This window comes from Bombus huntii, chromosome 6, assembly GCF_024542735.1.
Source record: "Bombus huntii isolate Logan2020A chromosome 6, iyBomHunt1.1, whole genome shotgun sequence".
In the NCBI taxonomy this organism is placed as follows: domain Eukaryota; kingdom Metazoa; phylum Arthropoda; class Insecta; order Hymenoptera; family Apidae; genus Bombus; species Bombus huntii.
The window spans coordinates 9412786-9439518 of NC_066243.1; the positions used below are offsets into that span (position 1 = coordinate 9412786).

The 26733-nt window shown below is 37.9% G+C and overlaps 1 protein-coding gene across 1 annotated transcript in view; it reads right to left on the bottom strand.

Annotated features, from left to right (window-relative positions):
* The window catches only part of LOC126866329 (uncharacterized), a 41361-nt gene extending 21476 nt beyond the window's left edge, over positions 1 to 19885 (bottom strand). The window contains exons 1-3 of the mRNA XM_050619789.1: positions 18914 to 19885; positions 1974 to 2034; positions 638 to 755 (exon numbers count right to left, since the gene is read on the bottom strand). Coding sequence (XP_050475746.1) covers positions 638 to 755; positions 1974 to 2026 — 171 coding nt within the window. The 5' untranslated portion in view covers positions 2027 to 2034; positions 18914 to 19885. The remainder of the gene's footprint in view (positions 1 to 637; positions 756 to 1973; positions 2035 to 18913) is intronic.
* Between the last annotated feature and the right edge of the window lie 6848 nt (positions 19886 to 26733).

Genomic DNA, 26733 nt, shown 5'->3' on the forward strand with positions numbered 1-26733 from the left:
CGAAAATTCCATCGTTTCTCTGCAATACCGGCATGATGTATAGAAAAAGAAGAAGGCTCGAGAACTGCGTTAATTTTCCTTTCAAATTATTCAGCGTCGAAAGTTCAAATTATTCGCCGATGTATTCTATTTCCTCACTGTAACTGTGTGGCAGGAGATTTACCGCTGATAATTGGGCTGCGGATGTTTGTGTATTTATTGGAAATTTAAATGCGAAGAAATATACAAAAATAAAATGTACGAAAATATCCAAAGCGAAGTATTAATTGGACTGCGGACTCGCGCGCGTCTATGGTAATTTTCAATCTGCGGAAATGCACAGGATACATATTAGTATAGAAATATATATAAAATATTTATAAATACCATACTTTTTACAACTTATAGTACACGAAACAGATCTTTATTTCTTTATATTATGTTGGTGAAAACATGAAATTAAAGTCTACGTGGAAACATACAGTTTAATCACAACTGTGTAACATACGCTGTATACATAAAAATAAACGAATTTACATTTTGCAAGTATCCACGGAGATTTAACTTTTGGTCGGAGCAAAGAAAGTGGGAATTGGGTGTCGATTAAACTGAAATCGGATATTAATCGAAACAGAGAAGTTATTTAAACTTTACTTACCGTAGGTGTTGCGGAATGGCGGCGTGGTATCGGCGGTGGAGCGCCACTTCCGGCGGGCGGGGGTTCCGGAAGCAGGGATGTTCGTGCCGGTAACCCGACGCTGTGAATTCTACTCTGTCTGGAATTTCACAGGAAAATATTATCGCCAGAGGGACAAACGAGATCCATCGACGTATTTTAAAAATGAATAATGGTCTTTATGGTCTCTCGTTATAAGCCTCTTGATAAAGAGGAGGCAAAGGGCATCGGTAATTCGCAAAGATATCAATTACTTATTACTGGCGCGTCTTTGATGGATCAGGCTCGCTAATTAGCTCGATTCGGCGCGTGCCCTTTTAACGGTATAGTTTCCTTTGTAGAAACGCTTCACTCGAAATCCGTCCTTCAAAGTGGAGTCATAGAGGTTCTAGATCCGGGATAATTAATGCCTCAATTAATATCGAGGACGAACGCCGCGGAATCATGTGACAGTACGAGCTTGATACATCAAGTGTTGGAAACGTGTTTAGAAGTTGGTAACGAGGACGTTTGCAGCTCGAAGAAGCTGGTAATTAGGGATACGAACTTCATTAATCCTTCGTATTAATCATTTGTCTTTCGTATAAATTAAGAAACTCGTGTCAAAAACAGCCCTTGTCAAATTTTTCCATTTTCTATCATAATATTCCAGTAACCAGAAGCAAGACACGCAGCATGATAAAATTCATATTGTAAAAAATGGTCCGTGTCTTGATTTATTGTCGAATAAATTATAAACCGGTTCTATAAACATCACACTTGTTATCTGATACGCAACTTCGTAATTTAGTTACATTTAATTACAGACGTAAATATATAAGCATGAATATTTTGTTGAATATTTTCTTCTTAATGAGAATAGAAGCATATCGACCAGTAATTAAAGCAACTGAGTATCCTTTTTTTTTCCAGGAAAAAGACAAACACAGACAAGAGTCGTTTTCTCATAAACTTCGATTTCTGGAATCTAGTTGGATGGGAATTTTTTTCCCGACGTTGTTTTCGCGTCTCGCGTTTCCTTTCGAGTTTTACAATCAATAATGTAATTAAGGGTAGAAAGTGGAAACTTGGCGATTAAATATCCCGCTGCGTTCATACCAAATTCTCAGTTACAAAGTAACAAGGTAAAGGAAAAAGTTTCTTACACCATCTAATACGAAAAACAAATGGTTCGAGGGCAATCAGATTTGAAAAAGTTATCCCATTAAACGCGTGAAAATTTGAAAAATGGCAAGAAAGAGAAGACGATGACGAATCGACCGGATTTTCAAGGAGTCCTCGACACCAAGTAAATCAAGAGCGATTACTTTTTAATTACCTTGGCTGACGCGTGGGACTCGTATCACCGCCATGTGCCTCCGTTCCAGACATTTTAAGCGCTGCAATGAACGAGAAAAGGGTTCGAGTATCAGTGAACGATCACGTCGCCGGAAGTCGTGCAGGAGTTACAGCGAATCGATCGCGCGAACGAACGTCAAAATCAACTGATAAAACGACCTACCACACGTTCGCGTCCATTGGACGCGCGCCTCTTTGCGATCGGTTAATTACCTGACGCAATTATAACGCGTCCCATTTTCACTCGTGCCGCTGAAAAGCGTAAAATCTATGCAAAACGTAATTCCATGCGTAATTGGAATTTTAATACCTAGTTACTTTACGAAAGTGTACAAACGATATGTAAAGTTAAATTAGAAGATGGTAAATCAAAATTAATTTCCTTGGATAATTAGGTTGTTCTTTGAAAAATGAAAAGGAATCACGAATCAAGTAAATAACAAAAAATTAATAAAACGTAATATTACCTCGCTTTAAAAATGCGAACTAGATTCCATGGTGCGTGTAACGTGATTTGAAAAATGTCAAAATCTTAGTTGTCTGATTATTTTAAATTTCAATATCCAGTTTCCTTATGAAAAAGTTGTAACAGCCGTCGTAAACGATACGTAAAACTAAATTAAAATACGGCAAAAGATAATCCAGCTAATAAGAGTGTAAACTAGTTTCCTCGAAGAATAAATCTGCTTTATACAGACCAATAGCGATTCGAGTAAACACAAAACGAATAGGAACGAAATTACGATTCACGTTAGAAATATGAACGAAATTCCATCCATTCCATGTACAACGACTGTACAAAAGGACACAAGTGGGTCACGTGATCTAAAATAAAGAGAAAAAGAGTGACGCGGTTCCGTCGACGCTTGTTCGAGCAAACAGACTAGACGGTTCGCGCATGGTGACAGTGCTACTTCGGCTCACTATCAGGCAAAAGCACTATTCAATTTCCTGCTATCTCATCGGCCTGTGCACCCTTCCACGAGGGTTGGCTCTACCAGACTGCAGCCGAGGGATCGATGTGCCGGAACCCACCCCCGCGTTCTCGACAAGAGCACTCCGCGCCTCTCTGTAACACTTCCGTTTTAAATACGCGCCATATTCGTGTACCCCTTTTGTCCTACGCTGTCCAGGCGGACACGATTTTTCCATCCGAACGACTATTAAAGGCGGCGATTAATTTAGATTCGTAGCCACTTCTGCCGAGTTTCTTTAATAATATTTGAGCGGTGTTTGACCTCTCGAGAATGCTGGAACAGTAAATTTTGATAATAGGAGGAAATTACGGAAGTCACTTAGGTGCGAGTTCTTTAGCGTAGAAGGGAAATTTTTGAGCGAGAAGAATTCGGAATTTAAGAATCTTTTTGTCATTTTAGTTTTGATGCAGATATGTCGACGAAGTTGGTGCAATATCTGGAGCAGGGATGTTTATGCATTTGTAGGAAATTGAAAGGTGGAAAGGTTTAAATAATATCGCGTATCCTCGCATCGATCAATTTTAATGCACCATCTTCAAAACTAGCGAAACCGTGGCTATTTCAACGTCATGCTTACAAGTCTAAATACTTCCATCCAGATACACTAAATCGTATCTGCTTTCCAGTTAACAGCTTTTCAAATCCCATAGATCTTTTCCATCGAGCGTTCCACTGACGTGTCATTCAAGCGAGCGATTTACGACGCGTTATCATCGTTCTAAATTTACTGTATAACAATACTTTGTTATCTATATTTTGCAAAAATGTTTATTTTCGCTTTTCTACGTATCTGTATTCGGCAGTCCAGCTAACCTTGTAAATACGTGCATTTTAACGGGCTGATCCCCGTATACAGATAAATAAATAAATATCTACGTAAAAATACATATAATATCAGACGTATTTAGTGCAATATTCAGAAAATGGAAGAATTATTTATTATTTCATTCTTTTAGTTGTATTCATAACAGCATGAATTTTCAGTTAACATGCAGAGTCTACCCATTTAATGAAACGAATGTTATCTTAGCGTTGACTTAGAACTTAAATAGTTTCTTAACATTTCTATTATCTTGCTAACATGTACACTCACCGTGAAAGACGAAGTAACTCGTTAAAGCTCTACATAAGCTTCTTTCTTATATTCGTACAAATATTTTTCGTGAATATTCGCATTTTACTGACAGCGTATCTAAAATAAGGATAATATTTTACATTTTATAATAACTCAAAAATATTCGCGCTCCTTTGACGTTCGGTTTGAAAGTAAGGCGCATTAGTATACGAATCACGAGGATAAGAATTCCAAAGAGGAGTCTTCCGTTTTTCAAACGTCTGCTCCGAACAACTCTTTCCTTCTACCTGCGTCGTAAACCTCTGGGTCAAGATGATCCTGACACACATGTCGTCCATTGAATAAAAATCCTCCTGACCTACATACGATTTGACAATTGATTTTTTTACTGGGACAATGATTTCACAGGGTCGTTTAACTGGCGAAACGATATCTAGTTAAACAGAAGATTGAATAGACGTCTGTTGGCAAGCTCGGCACGTTGTTTCATTAACTTAGTAAAGAAATTTCGAACGATATGAAGCAACTAAGGAGGAGCTTTTCGAATTACGGGCGTTTCTCGAGATATTTTTCCGATTGTCGCATTTTTATAATGTACGGACTTTACTATACACACCGGTAAATTACTATTGTTGTATTGCCATAATTCACTCAAGTACAAACAAGTTGATAAAAAAAAAGGTATTTTTTTAGAAACGCGCTTTTTCGGTTTAATGTATTTCAAATTACAAAAGATACACATTTAAAGATATTCATGAGATTCAATGAATATTGCCCGTATAAAATAAAAATAGAAGAAATGTTATCTGCAGAATTTTTGTTGAAACCTGCTTTTGCAGTTATGTTGAAAAATGAGAAAAGTTAGGACATTGAAAATTTATTGTCATTTTTGGATAAAAACAATGCTATAAAATTAGAAAGAATTATTACAAATTAAATTTTAACACATGACACATGTCTTCTGCTCGATAAATATTTTTGAAAACTCTTCTATCCATTTTTATTGCGTTATAACTACTTAAATGTGCGTTTAATAAGATACTGCACATATGTAATTACCTTTAATATTATAATGTAACGAGGAAACCAGCTATTCGAAAAAAAGGTGATCCAAAGTAATTTTTTTTTTTTTTTTTTAAAGCTTCATTATTTTTTACTGAAATTAAAGTAGTCGTTTTTTTTCTTTTGGCGTCATTTTATTCTATATTAAAAATGAAATTTGTACAGTATCGATTTTATAGGTTTTTCATAAATATCGCGATTTCATAAACGAATGAGGGTTCCAATTTTGAACATTTCAGAAGCAGGATTTTAGCAGATACGCCGGTATTCCAAATAGCTGCTCAATTTTAACCTTCAGCTAGTTTAATGGCGAGAATTAAAGAGAAGATCCTAGAATCGCGACACGCTCGATGCTTTTCATTATGTCACCATTTATGTATATCACACGCTTGGCGAATTTTATTGCATTTATTCCACGTTTCCTTATGAAAGACACATATAACAATTTACGAGTTGACACATAAATGGATTCCTTTGTTGTATTGCCAAGAGGAGACAGGATGTCACCATTGTTGGAAATGTTCGGAATACAGCGGATATGGAGGTTGAAACTTTGTCGGTGTATTTGGCGTAGGCACAATGAGGCTAATCAGCATTCTAAGCATCTCATTGACATGCAACGTCGACAAGCAACACAGTTTTAGGGGTCAATTACACCGACGTCGAGAAATTAACTCGCTGATTCACAAGGACTTCTATTGCTCTCTCGAACCATCAATGATAGAGAATAAACTACTACTTAATTCTATAGAGATCCAGAACATTGTATAACTCTAAATTTACATTTTGACCATTAAATTCCTCATTTTAATTTCTACAAATTCAGAAAATTATATAATTCTAAATGTACAGTGTTAAGATTATTCGGAAAAATTCCGCGTCTCAAATTTCATCGTTTAAAACTCTATGAATATTAGCATTCTCTATCACTAAAATCTCTTTTTGACATCAGACGTCCTTTTTTCTTCAGTGCTGACACTTAATCAGAGATTGTTTCTTACGAACGCAGGCAAATTAAATGGAATCGGTTGCTATCGTCACCTGCGTTGTGACCATTTTTCCGAATTCTTCTCCAACCGATACCCCACGATGGGAAAATGTAAATTTCGCGGAATCATGGCGAATATCGAATTTTAATAATTCCTCGAACCGCGGAATGAAATTGCGGGGGCCAATGAGAGGAAAAAAGTAAATTACCATGGCCCTGTGAACGAATTTCAATAATAAAGAGAACGTAATATTCGACGACCTGGATCCACGGCTCGTATAGTCAATGATATCCTCGAGTTTCTTAAGCCTAGACGCGAGTCTAAGGATTCGAATCTCGCGTTTGATGCTCTTTATGAAAATGATTCAATAAAATCGACGAGTTTCTTCCCTTTCTGAGTAATACATATATTAAAATGATGTTGTTTCACTGTATCTTCGTTCGTTTTATTATCGAAGCACCTAATCAAAATTCTTCTCCAAATTAATGTTCCAATAAAATTTTCCAAGCAAAACTTTCGTAACAAGTGGTGTAATTTGTGGTTGTACGTAAGTTATATAACAACCCGGGTTGCTTTCCGATATTACAAAGACAAAAGCACACGTGTGGCCCATCCGAGAAATTTATATTGAAACGCAAAGTTAGCCCTGACTCAATTAGATACGTATGAATGAACATTGTATTTAATTATCCCTTGGAAAGAAAAATCAGTGTAGACTAGGCGTTGATGGAGCGCGTAAGTAGAATCAGACGTTTCCATCAGACCAGACGTAGTACAACTTATTCATCGAATTTTCTACAAGTTTCTGGCAGTAATTAAATTTTACCATTATTCTTTCATAAAAAACGAAATGCTTTAGAATATCAATGACTAAGAACGCTCTATTTCGCAACACATTTAAAGAAATTAATCCAAATATGTCTATTATTCTAAAAAAAATATAATTGCAAAATAAGTAATAAAAGTTTCGAGATCTCTTCGGTACTGTTTTTCTACTGTTGGCATTGCTCAACTTTCGTTTTGAAAAGATGATTATTATCCATAAAAATTTACAAAAATTTCATCGACAGATTCGTTAGAATCATTCGAAAATAAAAGAAATGCAAAATTATTCTGAAAATTATTAAAAGCAGCTCAGGCATAGCCAAGTTAAAACGATCTTGCAAAAGATCTAACTCACCAACATACAGAATCTTTTACATACACGCACGCACCTAATCGGCAGTACAAAACTCTTAACAAGCAAAAAATACCAAAGAGGAAACAATATCTGTTTCAGTCGAGAGAGGAATCACTCGATCGGGGATTAATTCGTACGTCAGCTTCGACGGATCCCGGACACGCTGTTGACGCACCGACGCTGCGCGCTTTATCAAACGCTGAGAAACGGCGAGTGTCAACGCGCGATTGTCAACTGGTCGAAGTTGGATTATCAGCTGGTCCCATCGCGGGACCGGTTTTCGGATTAGAGTGGCCGACGAAACTTTGTATCACGTTGCGGCGTATCGATCGTTTCGACGGGGCGGGACACGAAAGGAAATATCGATGGTCCGGAAAATCCGTCACCGATCGAGACACAGTCTAGTTCGATTCTAGCTCCAGTCCATGCTCGTTTACCCAGAGCCACGCCACTGCAAACTAATCGAATACGGGTTGATCGTTGCGCGCGTTTCCTCATTGAAATAATCCCTCGAAAAGATACAAAAGAAGGCTGCAAAGTTACACAAAACTCGGCCCGCACCAACTGTTTACTTTACGATCGATACATTGATTGTACCAAGTTACATAATAAACGCAACAAATAGTTTTTGAGGCAATAAAAAGCTTAGAAACTCGTGGAAGAAATAGCATGTATATGATCCGTAAGACAACTCACTTGGAAGATCGTAATGTTCATAAATCATAAAATACGTAAAATTTGCAGAGCCCATTAGACTGCTTCTACCTCGAACAAGGCCAATACCACTCTCGCCTATCGCGTTATTTAAAATGCAAAGTGACCAGAAGCTAGATTAATCAATCTCGCGAATTGAAAACTATGGAACAATCTTAAATTTACCTCGAAACGTAGTATCCATTATGTATGCTATCTTATTGAAATTAGTGAATTTATAGAAACAAACCAGTTGTTTCTTGAGAACTGAACATCAACCGCGCACTTGTGTAATAGAATTGAGAAGCTGAGAGAAGAGAGAGAGGTAGAGCTGATTACTTAAGCTTGCGAGAGACTCATTTATCGTTGGTGCTTTCGTGAAAGCTAAGAAGATGGTCCGCAGTCGTACATGATTTCCCAGACGCTTTACACTTACCTGAAAATGTAATTTCGTCCATTTGTGTAATGGATCGTAGTGGATCCTGGGGAAATACCTGCGATCGAGAGGCTGCGAGTCTCGTCAAAGCGACCAATAAATGCCAACCACAGGAACGCGTACGAACGGAACACAAGCAGAGCAAGTGAAGGGCTAAGATTCCCAAAAGACGCTTCAGAATCTCATTGTCTGATAATTGGCGTATCTCCGCAGCGAAATCTCGAAACAACGAGGGCCTTGGAAGGGCTCCACGTCCCCACGGAGCTTTTTTCTCTCTCCTTTCTTCTCTTCGTGCCTCGATCCCTTCTCATTTTTGTCGTCGACGACAGCCGTCGACGGGAATCCGTGCGTTTTGAAAAATTAATCTCGTTACTACGCTTGACACGATGCTCGTTTTTTATGACGATTTTTATGAGACATCGTTATATTATTTTGAAATAATGAGCGGAGTGGGCGGCTAGACGGTTATCGTTTCCATGAAATTTGATATTAAAGCTGAATCGTAAAATTTGATGACACAACTGTTCATAGAATTGTTGGTTGGAACAATATGCTGCGCGTAATATCATTGCGCGTTGCCTAATCCATTCGTTGGGTAAGCGTACAAATTTCTAATGTTTATGTCACAAGTGACATAACTCGAACAAATTTTGCAGGTAAAGCGGGAAACTTTTTAGAAGCTTACAAAGAAATATTTACTGAACGGAGGGGAATAGCCTCTTTGAAACATTGACCAAATACTATTGCTGTAATTATTCAGTTTTTAAATTCTCCTTTGATGGTTTTGATGTTTTTCTAACAAAGTACTGAATTATTTCGAGTTGTGGCACTTTTGAAATAGATGAAAATAAAAAGAAATCGCACGATATTGCTATACTACAATTACTATTACTTTCAGTTCGTGTTTAATCCACTTGTGAAAACACTCACGGCAGAGGAACTAACTTCCTAAAAATATTATTCCAGCATTAATCTCGTACTGAATCAAAGTCACGAAAATAAACATAAATGGACGTGGCGCGTTCTCCACGCTCAATTCTAAGACCATTTCTTACCAAAACGAGCGAAAAGAGCAAGTTCGGGGTTCGTAAATCATTTATCAAACGATGCACGCAATACCTGTTGAACGTTTCAACGGATGGAGCGCATCGTTTGACTCGATTCGGTTATTTTAATGCGATTCTTTTTAATGCGAAACTCGACAGGAGCAACAAAATAGACGAGCTAACGAGAGTCTCTTATCCCTGTGAAGGGTCTCAGACGTTAAATCCGGCGCTACGTGCTCGATAAACGAATTCTCCAATTTTAATATTAAAATCCATTCAATCTCTCGCTGTGCAATATTCCCCTTTTGCCTGGCCAACACAGTCCCACAGTTTAAATAATCGATCAAACTGCGCGTGTATTTTAACCTACTTCACTTATTCATCCGACAGTTAATTAGGCCCAAGCCCGGCTCGTTACTGCATTCGCCAGTTGTAGTCCAAATTTTCGAGTACGTGTTACCAACACTTCGTGTACGTTTGCACGATGAAATTGATGTCTGCGATTACGTAATCGTTGATGTAAATTCGTTATTTCATTGTTTGGATTATATACTTCTATTATTCTGACTGCAAAAACACTAGTACTTGTCAAAATGATGAATTACAAACTTGTTAATGTTACAATACTTATGGCAAATTTGAGTTTTAGTATTATTGAGGTAGGGATCTGTGATTAAATTGTCGATTCTCTTATGCAGATCCATGTTTTTGTCCAGTGCACAACTAAGGAAATAGAATGTAAGGAAAGATCTAAATATTACAGAGATTTAAATTAAATTAAATTCTGTAATCATGTCATATGTATGTCATATTAAATGAATAGATGCACAAATTCGCAGATTAGCAATAACGTGTAATTAATTATCTACGTTATATTAATTTAATTGTAATTGTTTATGTATAATCTGTTTAGATTACAGGTTGGTAATTCTAGCGTTAACGCGACAAGTACTTGCAACGTATGGGTCAGTTCTCTCGGACAAGCAATTCTTTGTTCAACGTTCCATTAGATGACCACTATGGGATGATAGATTCTGTTACTTTTTACACCTTCGTGATTCTTTAAGAATATTTGTAGAACGAAAATTAAATTCCTGGCCCCAAGTATAAATCACATTACAATTTCATAAGATGATCGATCTCTTAAACTCTTGCCCAGTAGCTACTTAAGTCACTGTAACTTCTTCATTATTGTAACATCATGTCAGCCGACGTAATATTGAAACATTATGTGTAATTTATATTTGAAAGTGAAACTAGAATTCAATCTAAATTTTATTACGAATAGAAACTGTTTTAATTTAATCGGATCTGTAATCTATGTTACTGACAGATTAAAATAAAATACGCTGCAACCAAATGAAATTCCTTGTGTTTCACAAAACTACCATTCTTCGTTTGTTAAAATACCTTGTATACTATTTCGAAACTGAATAATTCAAGTTCTATCATTTTCTTCGCTCCATCTTCGTCTCTTTTCATTCAATTTAAGATACTCATTGCCGGTCATTATTTTGTAGTGACCCGAATAACTTCATTTAAAGGATAATATTTTGAAAAATGAAGAAATGCTCGACGTTTTGATTAAAGAAATGCAGAAAAATCAGTCCATTAACTTACTTATGTCTGACAAATTCGTTTTCATTTTACTTAACTTCGCATTCCCCTAAAATCATTTTTGAATTGTTATGTAAACAAAATTACAATTATTCAAATCGAGCTTTACTGTGAGTCAGATCTATAATCCATAATTTAGAGTTTCTACTAAATCAAAAGCATAATCCAAAGATTAGAATAAAATACGCTATAAACAAACAGAATTTCTCCTTTCCCACAAAAATTCTCCTATCAATTTATTTGCTGGTGTTCGATAAATAAGTTCCTATTTCACTTAATAATTCCACATTCCCCTAAAATCATTTTTAAATTGCTATATAATCAAAATTACAATTATTCATTACAATAATTTAAAGATTGGAATAAGATTTGGTATAAACAAGTAGAGTTTCCCCTTCTTCGTAAAAATCATTGATGTCTGACAAATATGCTCCTATTTCACTAGACTTCTGCTAAAATCACGGGAGTCTTAGCATCGGATAAAGACGTTCGGGCATTTACATGCAAATACCGATTTCATCATTCTCCAGCGGGCTCCCGGGGCTTGTTTACCCATTTATATCGTTGAGTAGACTCTATCGATTCGGAGCATCGACGTCCGTATTCGGCTAACGGCGAGTCACAGTCGCGATTTGCATACGATTAGGCATATAGAGCGCATCCAAATAGAGGGTGAGAGAATATGTGGCAGCGATTTCTCGATCTTATCACGGTTGCTTCCATTTTCCTCGTCCTTTTTCATCCGGCTTTCCCAGTTCCGTGAACACAAATCCGACTCGAGAATCCGTCGGCGATAGGTGTATAGAGGTTCACCACCGTTGTACCGGCACATCCTGCAAATCCTTCGAGCCCCGAAGCTGTATGCGAGGAACTACAATGGACAGCCTTACCGTGGAATACGCTGAAAAATCCGCATCGACCCACATAGTTGAGAAGACGACGGGTTTGAGCTTAATTGACGTCGATATCGTGCCATCGACTGAGATTTCAAGATATTTTTATGTTTGAAGAGTTGCAAGGAATTGAATATTCGATTGATAAAATTTGGACTTGAAGAGGCGAAAAGTAGAATAAGTGTATTTTCTTCTAGAAATGAGATAAGCATAGGAAATGATACACAGGATTTGTTCTTATCTAGAAGAGAAATGCTTCCTTCATGACAGTAATGATATTTATTGTTCAAAACTACACAGAGATTCTTCTATTTCGATTCTATTTATATTCTCCAATTTAAAAATTCCAACACTTGTACTAATAGAAATTCAATTGACGACGAAATTGAAAGAAACGAATAGAGGAAGAGCGTTTGAGTAACGATAAATATTAGCATCTAAAAATATGTAACAAATTTATCTATCTGATTAAAAGAACTTTGCATAAGGCATGGTATCCAGATCCTGAAATTAGTGATAGAAACTACCGGAAAAAATGACGATAGCTCAGAAAACAATGACAAAAAATTCGTGGAGACAGATACCAATGTTTTGTTATAGTGGCAAGTGAAACGTTGTTAAGTAGCTTGATTACTATTCGGCGGACCATTGTCAAGAAGGTCGACCCACGCTCTTGACAATGCCTAACACAGCAGCAGCCGAAACGTCAAGAGAGAACCGCTCGTAGAGCAAATAAACTTTCGAGCATCGCTGATGGGAAATTACAAGGGGGAGCTCGAGTGGGATCCTCGTTCTCCTTATGTCGGGGATATTAACTGAATTACTACTTGCTCTCGGAAGAAGCAATCACTGCTGTTTACTTGCTCCGAATTGCTGCTTGCTTCTGAGAAGAAACAATCGTGTTTAGAGTTTAATTACAACGAGTCATTGCGACCAGTACGATTACTATTTACCGAATAGAAAGATTACTATTTATGTTTATAGGGGTTAGGTTAGGTTATGTTTATAGGGGTTAGAAAACTCATTAGCTTAGACATGCCTGCTGCAGAAGCATAGTAGCAATAAAATTTTATATTGAAATTAATTTTATTTTTCCATTTGGATGTTCGGAATAATAAATGAGCAATAAACATAGTTTTAAACGTGTCAAATTTGAAAGCTACACAGGAAAAATAAAAGTTCGAATATGGGAAATGTGGCGTTATTTTAAAACCTGTAAAAAAAAAAAAAAAAGAAAAGAAAAAGAAATTCAAACATTTATAAAATTAAACAAGCTTATTAAACAAGACTCATAGAGTGTCTTTAAAATATTCCAACATTCTAACTAACTGAGATTGGTGTCGCGCAGCGTATCATAGACAACGTTATTTCACGATGTTCGAAATAAATCTCTCAAAATTCCAGTATAAAGTCACCGACGGCGGAAAAAGCATAAATTCAAAAGAAAACGCGAAGCTGTCCCATCGATGACTGACGATTTCGTAGGAGAGGAGGACGCCGTCGTGGCAGATAGAAAATAAAGCCGACGCTTTCCGGCGCAGCATCATAAATCAACGGCGGACCGTTCGCCGGTCATAAATCAGGCTACAACTTTTCATATTTATTTCACGGTCCACGCTGATCGGTCATGCGTGGACATCGTGACACGTGGACCGGTCTCCGCTTCCTGACAGCCTATTTTCGAGCGAATATCGCGGGAATTTGCATCAGTGACGCGGCCCGGCGTAAAGGAGAGCAAACAAACGACCCGTGAGCTTATTTGTTTTTTATTTCGGCCGGACAAAATTCCCGCTTCCACGTTTCTGTATCGATGCTCTTTCGTGAGCCCCGTTCAATTTCAATTTCGAAATCTCTGACGAGTGACGAACGACGATTCGGTCTTAATTTCCTTGCCTGTCGGGATTGATATTTGCTAGATTTTAGAGATCATTGTTGTGAGATACGAGACCCATACTTTAAAAAAGTGCAACGATGACAGAGACAACAATTTGAAATTTAAATAAAGAAGCTGAGAGAAGAATATGAGCTCCATTCACCGGAACGAAACGTAAAGCATAATTAATCAGATTTTTATGTCCAATTATAAATTTATATAAAAATAATTGAATACTTTTTAATAATTTTACTTCGTTTACTTCAAGTATTATTGCGATTATTAGTATTATTAATTATTAGTATTATAAGGGCGATTATTGCATCATTTTTATATTACTTTGAAATTATATGGGAAAAGATTAAAAGAGAACTTAAGAATACAATTTTCTCTGGATCCTGTATATTGTAATTTAAAAGTGTTTCAACCCGCAAAGATCCAGCGCTTCGAAGTTAAGTTCCACGGACAGTATCGATTCCCTTCTTGTAAAATATGGCACGGCGTTGTCTTACACGCTCGTAGACACGGAGCTTAGCAGTGTCGCGCTGCAAGAAACGACGGGGAAAAAATTTTACGAGATCGAGCCACCCGCGGGAGCCATAATTTTTACGCGATCGATCCCCCATATTTCTTTAATCCGAACCATAACCACGATATGACTTTACGCGGACATTTCACACGCAACGATGCGACAAAAGGAATCTGAGTGACGTACAAGACAATTTCTTTTCCATTATCTTCAAATAAATATTAAGGAAATCCTAGGACTATAAGAATAGTCGTTTATTTACGTGAGATCCGATTATATCGCTTTTAAAAATTGAAATTACCAAGAATCATTTCTTATCTGGCTTCGTTAAGCTTGCTTCTCTAATTACTGATGCTATTGTTATTCTGAAACTTTCCCTGGGATTAGAATAAATGTCTGTTTAATCAAGGCACAATTCTAACTGCAGCAATTACGAAATTCTACGAACAGCGTGGATCTTTTTCAAGAGGTGTTCGATTGGCATCACGAAAGAAATCTGCGTGGGAAGCCTCGTCCTCGCCTCCTTTGAGTCGAAACAGAGGAAAGAAGCTATTGTTCACTTCTACGAGAACGAATTTCAAGTCTCGAGTTTCCTAAGGCGAACTTCTTAGAGCAATCTTCTTTTTTTTAAGAAATTAATATAAAATTCGAGATACCACTTCGTAGAAAGTCAAGATTCACAGATCGTCAAACGTTCAAAGTTACAAGGCTACAGATTTCTTTCTTACAATCTTAGAATGTTGCGTTGGATAAGATAATCGAATGATTCGAACTTCCTAGAATTTACTTGCGAACTTAAATTTGCTTTAATATCGAACCTGTTACTATATTTTCCAGAAAAACGTATTAATTCGAATAATTTGTAAATGAATTCCATTAGTAACTAATTCGTTTGTGCAATACTGTTCTGCATACCATAAAGAAGATCATCACCTGTTTACGTCACTAAGACGCAGTGCTATAGGTCAAGCAAGTAGTAGAAATTTATTTCGCCGTAACAATAGGGTGAAACTCGTTCGAGAAGAGAGATAGAAATGTTCAGCGTAGATTGTCGAATGCATTAGTAATCTAGGCGGTCGAGGACGAGAAGAAAGGGACATCCGATACATTTGATCGAGCTCGTAAAAGGGCACATCCCTCAAATAGTCCTCAATATCCGTTGCTCGTATCTCGACCCGCCATTTTATAATGCAGCCCACATACTGTCGCACGGCGTTTCAGCCTTGATTTCAGGTTTCTTTCACTTTTTTTTTTTTTTTTTGTATTAAATGGTCGCCAATGGGAGGGCAAAAACGTGCCCTTTTTCGTTTCTTTGCGCATGGCTATCCTTGACCCTTCGGCTATTATGAGGATCCAGTTTCTTTCCCCCAGAGCTTTTATCAACAAGTGTGGGAGAGTATAACGTTATCCAGGAAACATGAATCGACATAAATTATTTTTAAAAATCGTCTAGAAATTCTGAGCCATTCAGCTGTGTCGGTGAAATATAGAAAAAATTTCGTGATTCCATAAAGAATTACTTAAGAGATTATTTAATTAATTAAAGAGCTCAGCTGGAACTACTCAGTTCGAATGCATTTTTTCTGGAAACGAGATAAGCGCATAAGACCTTTATTTATCTGGAGGATCTTTTTAATGAATTTCTAAATCTTTATGAGTAGAAACGGTGATACGTTTAAACGTATAAAAATAGATTTCTCCTAACAAACTTCTCTACTAGAATTCAATCTCACTCCTAGTTACCTTAGATATAAAAACTTCCATGATAATACCACTTCTCTATCGAATCTTTCCACCTAACACGAAAGTGGACACGTGTGAAGCACAGTGCGAAGAAGCTCGAATTAATTCCGAGGAATTCGAATTGTCGCTCGCAGGCTTTCGTAAAAAAAAAAGTGGCAAGTTCTTACTCGAGCAATTTCCCTTAACTTCAACTTCTTACTTAAAAGAAGTTGGCCAGATGGTGAGCTTTAGCCGGAGGAAGTGCGACTAGGGGAGTAACATTTGCAGTCGTAACTCGATTAAAGGAAAAAAGACAGAGTTACAGGAACGAAGCATAGAACTCTTCCCTTTCTTTCGTTGCTCGACTCTCCGAGGAAAATTTATCTTACGGATAAATTTCTCTTGCAGCTTTCGGATTAGAACTATTAATATTCGCGGAACTGAGTTCCCTACTTTTAATTTAACTTGCAAGATCGACGAGCTTCGTGAGGATGTTGAAACAAGTCGACTCGTCATGCCAATGTTTCCAGCACCGTCTTCTGCGTCTGACGTTCTCGTCATTCCGTTTGATTACATTCCTGAAAAGAGTAACGCCATGGCTCCTTGGCGTTCCACGCTCCTAATATTCGCCGGTATTACATGGCACCCGGATAGTTATGTAATTTTGCACGGACCAAAGTTGGCAGTGAGATTGTGCTTTAACATCGTTTGATACTCTTTTTTCTGTGCCGTTGAAATAAACGATTCTGCGTTACTTGTACGATAACGCCCCTTCCTCCATCCTGCCCCTTTCATTGCCAGATGATAGGATTCCCTGTAAATTTCTTAAGCTTTCTACTGCCAGCCGCAAATACGTGATATATGCGAAGAATATCCTGGCCATTTTGATATGTACGTTTTATAAATACAAACGTAAAGAAATGGCACCTATGTGTCGCGTAAGCATTAAGGGCGGATGTATCAGTCAGATGGCAACAAAAGGACTAAGGAGGGCTGTAGTTCTCGAATTCTTAGGTTCTGTCTTGCTTTCATTTTAAGAAACAAAAGGACCTTTCACCTTTTACATGTGCACAATATCATACTTTGGCAAGTTGTTTATTATCGTTTGTGCCGTTAACTACTATTTTTAATTTTGTTAAATGTAATTAATCTTTTTTTTATTGGAGTATATTATCTTTGTAAAAACGTCAAGAAATGTACGTTTCAATTATTATTTGATTACAAGCTTACGAAATTCGAAAACTTGAGAACATAAGAATGTACAGAGTGTACATAATATGGAAAAATGCATGAAACATCGAAAGCAATTCTACAAAGTAAGAAGTTATATTAATTGCTACAAAAAAATCTTCCCATAGTCTGAAAACATTCGAATCTCAAAGGGTTCGTGTTTCAAGAAAACATTTAATGGATTTTTTGAAACGAAAAATTACGGATATCAGTAATTATTCCCTCATATTTTCCTTAAACTTAGAAAATGTCTCAAGTAATGAAAAATACAATTGGATCGAAAAAGTCGAGTTACAAAGGTTGAAACGTTTTATGGTAATCTGTAGGTTTACATTGTAACATGATCTGTTATAACGTTTGCGTAAATGTTATCGGGGATAATATCCTCTCTATTGTCCCACTAGCCATCAGATGAAACACAATTTGCATGGAACCACATCTCCAAAATCTGCATTCTATGGTAATCTCCGTTCGCCGTGTATCAGTGGTTGAGAATTAATTAATAGACGAAACTGGCAGGCTCGTGGACGTTCGTATGTTTGCCTTGTTACTGAAAGATTACGCGTCGAGCCATGCTTCGAATGCAATAATAAGATTAGCTTCTGTACGAGAACGCGTGTTTCTCACACTGAATTGATAAGAACGATCGCTCGAAAAAGTAGAATACATCAATTTCAACTCAAGCGAGTTCGATTATCAACGTACATCTTTCAAAAGTTAAGAGTTTCTCGATGAACACAGTTCTATTACGAGCAAAATAGGAATGTGAAATAATAACGTGCAAGAAAGATTAAAATACGATTGTAAATAATTTTGAATGATATATCAAAGTAACGAGATACCCTTTGGACGTAGAAAATCGTTTCAAAAATGTTCAACTTGGAACATTAGCCAACACTGTTACGGTGTAACGACATTTCCGTATCTGTAGCTCATAGAGAATTGCTTAGTGAAACGTAGTCGCAGAAAATATTTCAGACCGATGGTGGAAAAGAGTAGAAAACGATAAAACTGATCTTTTGAAGAGTAAATAGTCGCTTCAGATGCACTATGTAACTCTACTTCTAATATTTAAGATTACATATTTTCTATCATTAAACAGTAATTAAGTCTAAATTATAAGCAAAGTATAGAATTATTCGTTTCTTTCGATCATTGCATACAAAATTAGATACCATTTAAAAGAACAATTCGTTTGGCTTGGTTTAATTGGAAACTACTCGATTTTCTCTTTGTCGATTCGGAAGTAACTTAGAGGTCTGGACGGTGAATTTCTCTAATTGTCATTGGTTTTCAATGGTTTCCCCGGTACCAAACAATGCTGGCCACGGAAAATCGAAACCTGGCAAGCTACTAAACGTTGTGGCCTGTTAATCTGCAGAACGTTACCTCTTTTAACTAGAGGTTCGCAGCTTCGTGAATCCTTATAAAGGAAGCATCCCCTATTTTCGTCCCTTTGAGATCGCTCTCAAACATCTACTATAAATATTATACCACCCCAAACGAGATTAATTCACAAGCCAACTAACGAAAAAGACACGGGCAAGCTTTATAAATATTTAATAAAATTGAAAGATAGAAAAATAATAAAAGCTTACGAGTTTGTCGAAGACGATGGCTGATTCTCGATCTTCAGGAACGGTCTCTTAAAGGTGCTAACGATCAGGATTCTCAGCTGCGAGTCGCAGAGGCAGCGTCGTCAGCGCGCCACTTGAAAAAATGTCTCGTCCCGCCGAGCGGATTTTCATCTTAGATTTCTGCCGCGAAAGGAACGCTGACGCGTCGATCAGCAAAATAATCGTGCAGCTTCTCGTTCCATCTCTTCTACTGCGCGTAAGCTCGATCTTCATCGAATACGAACCCTTCGCATCCTATTCCGCGTTTTCATTCGATCCTCCCGGTGCCAGGCGTTCTTCTTCCAAACCTTACGACGTCCAACGTTTCCTCGATGCAGATACGAATACTTAATTTCAAATAATACGAACCTATTATCACGTTCGAGATTCTTCCTCTATTCTTCCTTCTCTACAAACTCGTGCAACTTCAAGCTTCTATCTTCTTGTATCTTCTCTTGTTCCTGCCCGATCTACGCTCTTCTCGATCCGTTTAAATGATCGATTGATTATTTATGAATCTTCAAATTGCAGATCACTGGATTTCGTCGATGTACCCTCTTGAAACCGCTCGAAATCGCTCGACCTGGCACCAGGGTGATAAAGGGACACTATCCGATTCTCGCAGGTCGCGTAAAATCGAGGATCGTTCTCGTTCGGGGCACACGTGGAGCGAACGTGCGTACTACATGCGTGGGTGGTAGCGTACTACTGAGTTTCACGCTCGCGAAAAGCCAATCTCGACTCACCCCCACCTGCGCCGCATCTGAGCGCCCTTCCAGCCCCTAGCTCGTCTTCGTCCCCTCTTGGCCGCTCCCGAGCTAACCCTCTCCTCAAAACGAGTTTGCGCCCCTGCCAGACTTTGCGTCTCCCTCTTTCACTTTCCCACTTTGCTTCTATTTCTTCCCTTCCCCATCACCACTCGATCTGACCGCAGACAATGACACGATCACGATGCCGCGGCGGCCGAACAGGGCTAATGTAGCTTCCGATGTTCCTTTCTGTATCGCGAAGCTAAGAGACGATCCAAGCGTTCCTTTTCACGATCGATTTTGTTTGTTAGTATAGAGGGATAAATGTGGCGAAAATTTTGGGGGAAGAATTTTTCTTCGGTGCCGTGGATATTATTTTCTTGGTAGAGAGGGCTCGCTGTTTCTTGCTTCTCTTCTTTTTTTATTCTCCTTAGAGGGAAGGGAGATATTAATATTTGAAGATATCTTGGAAGGAAAGTATCCTGGTCGTACAACTTTCACTGCAAATATGGTTTCGTATGCTAAGCGATAATTTTCGTACAGAGTATTTCTTTTAAAGGAAAATATCTCGTTTGGAGGAAAATTGGCCAAATCTTCGACACGAAATAAAATTTTACTCCGATCGAAAAATCTCTAACCAAGCGTTTGGAGATTCAAAATGGTCAAACTTTGTAAAAACGTGCGATTAAAAATATATGCCGATACCTAAAACCCATATTCTTCAGCAATTTAAGAGATTCTTTCAGAAATAAATTTAATTCTCTCCTTTATTCTATAATCTCTCTAACTTTTTACTAATCCGCAAAATTTCGGAAACCAACCTCGCGACAGTCTTATCTCGAGTGATTCATTGGTGCGACCACGGTTTCAGTTGGTTGGCGCGTGTGCATTTATCGCCGCCGATTGCTCACCCCAACACACGATAAATGTTTTATCTGTCCCGGTTGATCCCTTTCTCGTTCGCTTCCGCTGTTCCGTTCTTCTCCCTCTAGCGTACATAATTCTGCCCCTGGCTGACTCCCTTTCGGTCAGAACTCGGAGCCAGGGCGCCATCCAGTCTAGCCAAATAAAAGTTCGGTGTCGTCGTCTGGTCTCGAGCGATCCCTGAATTCGGTGTGTCTATATCGAGATTAGGAATTGGGATGGCTCTAGCTTGGTAAAATTCTATGTGAATTCATGAGACGAATTCCTCGTATGGATACCGCTTAGACCGACGAGGGAGCCTGCGTCTTCATTGTGCACTTGGAATATTCGAAGATTTTGTGATACGCTTGGTTTAACGTAGGAAAAGTTCGATTAAGGGTAAACGGAATGTTCTTCTTACGATTTTATCGGATTATTATAGGAATTTTTGATGGATTCTCTTTTAAAGAATGAACAGAATCTTGCAAACAGTTGCAAGCGATTTATAAGAGTGATAGCTTCAATACCGAGAAGATCTGTGATTAGGTATAGTAGAACAATTTCAAAATATAACGATAAGGATAATATACAGGATACAATACGACGCAAAGCAACTGAAGAACATTCAAAACTCGGCTTGGGTCTGTACCCAATTTTCTATACGACATATTTTATTCCCTATTATAAGCTTCTGTATTTTATTATAAATTTTGTAAGTGATATGTAGAAAGATTTTTACGAATGTAGATTTCACGCGATTGTCAAATCCCTGTGAACTTGCAAAATTCCCGTGTATGTTCTACTTTACATTTGACAACTTGTCTGGAAACTTGTACCCTTCGTATTCCTTTAGTAGATGTTTTCCCCGTTTAAAGATTCATTCGAAGACACAACGTCAGCAAAAATTACCCTTAATAATACTTCCTTTCGTCCCTGTTCCTCTTCCGAACACTCATTTCTCATGTCGCTTCGCGATACTCACGTTGAATATTGCCCGAAATAGACACAATTATTGACCTGTTTCACCAAATTCCCCTTTAACTAGCTCGCCATCGTAACAACTGAAGATTTCATCGAATAAACATAGTCCAACCAGTTGATTAACGATTAGAGGGTACTTTTATCGTCAGAATTTTTCTCCATCTCTCGGAGAAACATTTATTTCCTTCTCGCCTCTGTAAATTACATCTACAGGAGGATCGTTTGTCGCTGTCCTTTTATCTTTTCCTCTCGTTCCACTTCCTCGGCTCGTCTGTTTCAGCATCTTGTGCCCGACGTTCGTTATGAAGCTATTGCATCGTTCTTTCTTCGTTTTCATCCATCGAAGGAAACGTATCTTCCAAAAATATGGAAGAGTCTTACAGTTCGCCCGTGAAAAGTGGAGATCGTCGATCGGTAAAAAATCAGTACTGGTTAAAAGAAGGATAATAAAGAGTCTGTCACGAAAAAGAAGGATCAAGAGAAAGAATGGAATCCTCTCGAAACTTTCCTAAGAGACTGTGATTTACTTAGTCACGATAAGCTTATCGACGGACGATCTTATAGCAGGTTGAACCTGTGAAAAGTATTGGGATCGTTCCGCGATTGATTTCACAGAGTTTCGACAGGCATATGTCAATGTCCTGGGATAACGAGGCGATAGGTAGCAGGAAGATTTTATTGTCGAGCCATTTCGTAAATAGTATAGCACAGTGGGAAAATGGTACAAGTATATTTAAAAAACAAAAAAAAAAAATGGAAAGCGAGATAAATACATACGACATATGGTATATTAATTTTTCACTTGGACGCAATAAATAGAAAACACGAATGTGACATTTAAACATGTTTAGTATTTCATGGAGAAACATGCTGTTTCCTGTGTTTTAATGAATTCGACGAATTCGTGTGACTTGGAACGAAAAACGTCAAAATAAAATGATTGAGTAACGTTGAATTATTCTTAACAGTAACAAGTGGCCTCTTTTGAATTGCAGCAAAACTTCGTTTATACGAACTCCATTTATATTTCAACGGAATTTTAGTAAACACTTGATTACATTAAATCATTTCCTCGTATAAAATGTAAACTCCTATTATACTGCGATTAAATATCCGTAGTTAGGAAACTCCAATTATTAAGTTAGAATTCACTTCATAGATTCATATGAGCAGAGTTCTACTATACTATACAGGATATTAAAAAATGGACAGTATTTATCTAATATGACAAAAGTATCGTTTGAGACGTATTTCTCAAGTGATAAACGACTTTTCAGTTTCACGCTGTATTATTTTGAAAACTGTGAAAAAAATTCTCGGTAAAAGAGTTGGCAAGTTCTATAATCGTAAAGGGAAATAGAATGAACGTGTGAGAAGATAGTGCAAAAATATCGTTCGATGGTTATTTTTCAAGTTATAAACGATTTAGTTTTAAACTGTGTTATCCTTAAAAGTGTAAAAACAGAAGCCTCAATTCAAAGATTGGAAAATTCCATAATCGTAGAGGGAAATGAAATGAATGTATCAAAAGATTAAGCTAATTGAATTCGGATCGAGGCATCTGATTCACGTTGAAAACGACCAAAAAGAAAAGAAAGTATCTGATTGCGTTTTATCGGACGCACGAAGAGACGAAGGGAGAAAATTAACAGTATTATTGGAAAGATATATCGAAGAGGGCGAGGGAAGGGAAAAGTGAGAAAAGACGCGGAGGAAAACGAACTGCGGCTGTACATATCGATCCATCGGGAATCGGCACGCAAGCATCCGCGTTTTCCATTCAAACACCAGATTATGTCGCGTTATGTTACATAGCCTCGATGTAAATTTCATTATCGTCGGTGAAGCGAGGATTCGGTTAAACGGCGATTCGTGTACTGACGAGAGTCTGTATGGATGACGATAAACGTAGGCATTCGCTATTATGACACACGATGTGGATTACCGAGTAATTTCTGCTAATAAATTCGAGCAGTTGACACAGTTTCGATTATTATGTGAGTTCATAACGTGGCTTGTTCTGTATTCAAATCCTATTATGCTCTCTGGATCATTTGCGATTCATTTATGCGATAATATCGAATATGTTCATAGTATTAATTGTTTGAAAAATTCAAACTTTCTATAAATGATTTCTTAATAGAATATCAAATCACAGTACCAATTATTGTATTTATGTTTAACGATGAAACGCTCTAATGAAACGATAAAGACGTTACAATTATTACAAACTTCTCTTGGAACCGTAGTTGGTATTTCTTTAATTCTACTACATTTAACTACGTTATAAAAATTCACGAAGAAAACACTTTACATCATCAGCTACTGCAAGGCGTTTTCCGTTATATTTTTCTAAAACTTCCAGCTTCGAATAAAGTCGCAGATATATAGCATAAAAAGAAGTTTACAAACGTTTAAAGACAAAAGAAATTTACAAGATCGTCGCAGTACCGCCTGGTTTCTACACCGAATTAAAAGACGATCCTGCAGAAGCGACGATAATAGGTGAAAAAATTCAGCGATGCGGGAATCAAACTTGAAGATGTATATACCCAGAGAACTCATCGACAGATTCGAAGCTAAAGGCGAAGAATCGGTCGAAATATCTTTCTCGCGAGATCGTATCAAGAGTACACACACAGAAACTATCTATAGGTGCAACCGAAGCGGATATACATAGATGGAGCGAGCTGGTTCCAGCGGCGGAGATAATTCGACGATGCTTTTGTGCCTGGAATGGCTATAAATTGAAGCAACCTATCGGAAAGGGAACGCCGGTGGATCAATGCCAGGAGCTCGTTTCATCGAAAATCGCGAGGAGAAAGATTCGAGCTTCGCGTCCCTCTTTTAATTTCATTCCTCATTGTTTCTTGCTCCCTACGCCCTCGAAAAATCGAGAGATTAACGGAGGCAATTTCGAGTTGCTCTGCCCACCACGTTCGCAATTCTATATCGACTATTGTATCCTGGAAATTCCATTTGACAAAGCGCTATTTTCAACCGATTTTCTTTGATTCCCGATCCACATTGCCCGATAGAACTTCATTTTCAACCAGCGTTTAATATACATCGTGTTCCACGCGATAAATTAACTGGAGCAAATTATGCGGGAGCTGGCGGTAGAATCTAATAGCCGAAGGGAGGAAGCTTGTTGAATTTCGTGGTGCTCTTCAAGATGAACCTGAGAACGCAACGCGAGTAATTAGACGATCATCAGCCTCGACCTACTTTTATCTTTTAAATCTAATTAAAGGCGATTAAAGTTATGGATTCGTGCTTTTCGTTTGGTTAATTTAGGAAGAGAAAAGTTGCTAGGGAAATAACTGGAAACATTGGTTGGTGTAGATGTCAAAGGCAGAGAGTCGATAAAATCGAGAGGGCGGAAAAGGTGGAAAAACGAGGGCAGAATTATCGGCGGGCAATAATTTAAAGGGACGAAAGTCAGCGACACGCGTGATCGATAAACAGGAACAGCAGGTTCTCCCGTTTGTTTGCGATCCAACGGGGATGATAATTTCACGTCGATCCATTAAGTTAGTTAATTAAGCGTACGCGTTTCGCCACGGCGATCGCTTAACGAGTTGCTGCCCCGTTGATCGATTCATTAATTCGCGACTTTGCCGGATAAGCCGGTAGCGAGGGACCGTGACCGGCTGAAAATTCTCTAATCCGTGATATACCTGGGAAATAAATTAGGACAACGTGGTAAATGTGATCTTTCGAGAAAATTTAGATATCGTACACGTGCGATATTAAGAAATCGTAATATATGGACAAATATGTTCCAATAAGTTTAATTAACCTGGCACTGGACATGTGGGTGCTCAATAGATGGACGAAGTATGATAGAAAAGTGATGATACTAGAAGCACGTAATTTTAAAACTGACTATCGTTAGCATTGGTCGTGTACTAGCAGAGTAAAATTAAGTAAATTGAGAAGAGGCGGAGTTGATCTATTCGGTTTTTGAGAGACTCGATTTATAAACTGTTTGCTTCGTAATAATCTTTGTTCAGTGCAAATAAAGAGTTCTGAAACTTTGTAAAACTTTTCAGAAAGGATCCACAAACGCGCCACTTGTATACTCGTGTTTTAGAAGTATACTTGTGAAATCCAGCATGCCCAACCTCATTTACAAAGCGTAATTCTATCTCAGACGATGTAAAACACTTTCTCCTGGTGCATAAAATAGAAATCCTCTACCACTTGCTTAGATATGCTACATAACGGTAGACATATTATATAACAGCAGGTGGAATATCATCGCTATCCGGGGATAACTCTCTCGATAAAGGATTTAATAAACGTCATGGGATCCGGATACATGGCGTCCCCGTGGAATTATAAATTTTTACGTCTCACGCGGGGGTCGATACGTTCGAGTATCGAAAGAACGACGCAATATACGTCGCCGTTTCGCCGCGATACGAACGTCGCGTTCTTATCCTGGAACCGTATTCTCGAAACGGAAGGAACTGGCGACGGAATAGGGACGATCCACGATATTCGTCTTTTATCCCTTCAAAGCAACCGAGAGAAACCTCGAAGGATCCCTGTGAAAGATTTAAAAAAAATTCTTGTCCCTTTTAGCAGATCATTTTTCATCGATTATCCAAGTTTCTCTACATAAATATTCGTCAAATATTCACCCCAATGAATTCTTTCAAGAGTTTGAAGGAATAAAATGTATTGCAGATTTCGGAATTATAGATTGCTTCTCGTGGAATTCTGCGGTGTTATAGTTTATGGTATTTTGATTAGGATAACAAGGGAAAGTCTTCGTGTGTCTGTTAGTTCTGTTATTCCTGATGAAGCAGCCGTGTTGGCAAAATGTCAGAACCGTCTCTCGGAAGCAGACGGCTTACAGCAGGAAACCTCGAGCCGGTATTAACTGTAAGACCCTGGCTATGAAAGCTTCAAATATCTCGTTCCTATCAGACCCGTACACTGTCGAGAGAACGTGGTTTGCGATCTACGATACAAAACCTTCTTTGTTTAGATTTGTGGATTAATTTGTAAACTAATAAAAAGTCAAAGAAAGACACTTGCTGGAGAATTCGAATAAACTACGTGAAAATGTAATAAAACGGAGAGAATGTTCTAAATTCGAACAATTTTATAGAGTTCGATATTCTTTTTTTAAGATGAACACGTGTGAATGTTGTCTAT